Genomic DNA, 3,624 nt, shown 5'->3' on the forward strand with positions numbered 1-3,624 from the left:
TAACATAACATAACATAACATAACGTAACATAACATAACATAAAAATGCAGTTTGCACATCTGACCCCCATCCTGCTCAATGGGAAACAGAAAACTACCAAGACTGACCTCCACGGTGACTTTCAAGACTCTGGGGTTGCCCATTCCTGGCACAGCTGATTGGACGCCTGAACCCAGAGGTGGCAGCCCATTGGCCCATCAGTGGTGTACAAAATGGCAGAGCTCATAAAGAGGAGGTGGCGGGCCAATCGGCTGCTGTCTCTCACTGGAGCTACGCCTTCTCGCCAGGTTGGGCGGGGCCAGAGGATGAAAGTGAGGAGACTTGGGAGGCCAAGCTGAGAGCCAGCATTGAGGTCAGATGTGCCTGGATGCAGGTCCCAGATCTGGGGCCCGCTGGAAAGGCAGGCAACCTGGTTAAACCTCAGTTTCTCCTTCTGTAGAATGGGTGTGTGTGTGTCAGCTGCCTTCCCAGTGTGAGAGTGTTTAAAAGGGCCGCAAGGAGACATTAACACAAACTTGAGTGTTGAACGCCCAACACTCTGGCCCAAGATCCTTCTCAAGGAGGCCGGAGGGGGATTCCAGCTGGGATATACACCCACCTCATGTCAGCCTCAGGTAGGAAGAATAGAAATACACTGAGACCAGGGAGGGAAAGAACAGGAAAAAATCCACACATAGGTCATACTATATTCAACAGGCTGGGTCTCCCTAAAAGTCAGTCTGATTAAAAAGCAATGGTGGCCGGGCGCGGTGGTCTCCCTAAAAGTCAGTCTGATTAAAAAGCAATGGTGGCCGGGCGCGGTGGCTCACGCCTATAATCCCAACACTTTGGGAGGCCCAGGCGGGCGGATCACGAGGTCAAGAGATCGAGACCAGCATGACCAACATGGTGAAACCCCATCTTTACTAAAAATACAAAAATTAGCCGGACATGGTGGCATGCACCTGTAGTCCCAGCTACTCAGGAGGCTGAGGCAGGAGAATCGCTTGAACACAGGAGGCAGAGGTTGCAGTGAGCCGAGATCACGCCACTGCATTCCAGCCTGGTGACAGAGCGAGACTTCGTCTCAAAATAAATGAATAAATAAATACATGAAATAAAAAATAAAAAGCAGTGGTGGAGGGCTGGCACGATGGTTCATGCCTATAATCCCAGCACTGTGGGAGGCTCAGGCAGGACGATTGCTTGAGGCCAGGAGTTCAAGACCTGCCTGGGTAACATACTGAGACGCTCATCTCTACAAAAAAAAAAAAATCAGCTGGGTATAGTGGTGTGTGCACCTGTAGTCCTAGCTACCCAAGAGGCTGAGGCGGGAGGATTGCTTGGGCCCAGGAGTCGAGGCTGCAGTGAGCTATGACTACACCACTGCACAGCCTGGGGAACAGAGTGAGACGCTGTCTCTTTAAAACAAAACAAAACAAAAAGAGTGTTTATGGGGAGGCTGCTTTAGTGAAAAGAGAAGAAGAGATAACAAAAGAGTATAGGATGGGATTGAGCAGAGCAGCTATAACACCAGCCAGATATCTGGGGGACAACTGGTGACATGCTGAGTAGGGACTGGGACGTGGATGACATGCAGGAATGACTCCTTCTCTGGGGCATGATTCTGGGACTGTGTAGACAGGTGTCTTCATTGCACGGGGAGGTGCACTGGGGCGTGAAGGACGGATGTGTCACCATGTCTGCTACTGACTTTGAAAGGGTTCAGCAAAATCGGTTTATCTATGACATACGGAAAGCACACATGGGGCCGGTGCGGTGGCTCACGCCTGTAATGCCAGCACTTTGGGAGGCCGAGGTGGGAGGATCACTTGAGGTCAGGAGTTCAAGACCAGCCTGGCCAACAGGGTGAAACTGTCTCTACTAAAAATACAAAAAAATTAGCCAGTCGTCGTGGCAGACACCTGTAATCCCAGCTACTTGGGAGGCTGAGGCGGGAGAATCGCTGGAACCCAGGAGGCGGAGGTTGCAGTGAGCCAAGATCGCATCACTGTACTCCAGCCTGGGCGACAGAGTAAGACTCTGTCTTTAAAAAAAAAAAAAAAAAGAAAGAAAGAAAGCACACATGGCACCTGGCATGGCATTCTGGTCACAGCTGAGGGCTTGCAGTGTGGGTGTGTAAGTGTTCACTGAGCCGTTTTTCAACTTCCTCACACATGTGGAACATGTGAATTCAATGTCCAATGACAGGCCAGGACCCAAGTTCCACCCTCCGCCCCTAGTTCCTCCTGGCCACCACTCATCCACATCTACTTCCTGCTGAACTTCAGGCCACCCCACCTTACCTGTTTTTGAGAAGATGAGCTGCAGAATGAGAGGCCGCCGGGTGACGATGCCTGAACCACGGGGAAGGAAGTCCCTGTGAGGGGGGAAAGGGACAGAAATTACTCACGTGTCCGGATTGAGGGGCAGGAAGTATGACCACATGTGGTGGAGCAACTCTGTCTTGCAATTTGGGTGACCTCAGCAAAGGCACCAACCTCAGCTGGGCCCTGGGGAATGCTCTGGTCTTGGAGGGTCCTGAGGCCTGAAGAGCTCAGGAGGGTCTGCATGGAAGGTCATGGTGACCAAAACCCTTTCCCTCTGGCAGGCTGTGCCCCACCCCTAGCACTCCCAGGGGGCCCATTCCCTGGTATGTATTTGTTACATTTCCCCCATACCCAGGAGATCAACACATTTCCTATGTGTTTTAAATCAACACGACGCCACATGCATATGGGTAAAATACAAGTAAAGTTATTGAAGACAAAATAGGATGTGTTTCATGTCCAGAAAAGTCACATCTACAGAAGCAGAAGATGGATCAGTGGATACCTGGATGTGGGAACAGCAGGTGACTGCCAGTGGAGGGGAAGGAGCTTTCTGGAGTGATGAAAATGTTCTACATGTGGACTATGGTGATGTTTACTAAAATTAACTGTAAAAGCCTGGACAAGATAGTAAGACCCCATCTCTATAAAAACTAAACTAAACTAAAATAAAATTAGCTGGGTGTGGTGGCCCATACCCGTGGTCCCAGCTACTAGAGAGGCTGAGAGAGGAGGATGGCATGAACCTGGGAGACTGAGGTTGTACTGAGCCACGACTGCACTACTGCACTCCAGCCTGGGCAATAGAGCAAGACTCTGTGTGAAGAAAAGAAAAAAAAAACAAGGGCTGTAAAATGACTAAAGACCATTAATTCTGAAATGGATCGATTTCGTGGAATGTAAATCACCACTCGATAGAGCTGTTTAAGAAAAATACATATCCTGGCCAGGTGCAGTGGCTCACGCCTGTAATCCCAGCACTTTGGGGAGGCCGAGGCGGGTGGATCACTTGAGGTCAGGAGTTTGAGACCAGCCTGGCCAACATGGCAAAAACCTGTCTCTACTAAAAATACAAAAATTATCCAAGTGTAGTGGCACGCCCCTGTAATCCCAGCTACTCAGGAGGCTGAGGCAGGAGAATCGCTTGAACCCGGGAGGCGGAGGTTGCAGTCAGCTGAGATCATGCCACTGTACTCCAGCCTAGGCGACAAAGCAAGACTCCATCAAGGAAAGAAGGGAAGGGAGGGAAGAGAGGGGAGTGGGGGAGGGAGGGAGGAAGGAAGGAAGGAGGGAAGAAGGAAGGAAGGAAGGAAG

The 3,624-nt window shown here is 50.5% G+C and overlaps 1 protein-coding gene across 1 annotated transcript in view; it reads right to left on the reverse strand.

Moving 5' to 3' along the window:
- The window catches only part of LOC108522812 (dynamin-2-like), a gene marked incomplete at its 5' end in the record, with an annotated part of 21,942 nt that extends 19,554 nt beyond the window's left edge, over positions 1 to 2,388 (reverse strand). The window contains one exon of the mRNA XM_017863245.1: positions 2,287 to 2,388. Coding sequence (XP_017718734.1) covers positions 2,287 to 2,388 — 102 coding nt within the window. The remainder of the gene's footprint in view (positions 1 to 2,286) is intronic.
- Positions 2,389 to 3,624: the final 1,236 nt, after the last annotated feature.

Source organism: Rhinopithecus bieti, unplaced genomic scaffold (genome assembly GCF_001698545.2).
Source record: "Rhinopithecus bieti isolate Rb0 unplaced genomic scaffold, ASM169854v2 scaffold_70145, whole genome shotgun sequence".
Lineage (NCBI taxonomy): Eukaryota > Metazoa > Chordata > Mammalia > Primates > Cercopithecidae > Rhinopithecus > Rhinopithecus bieti.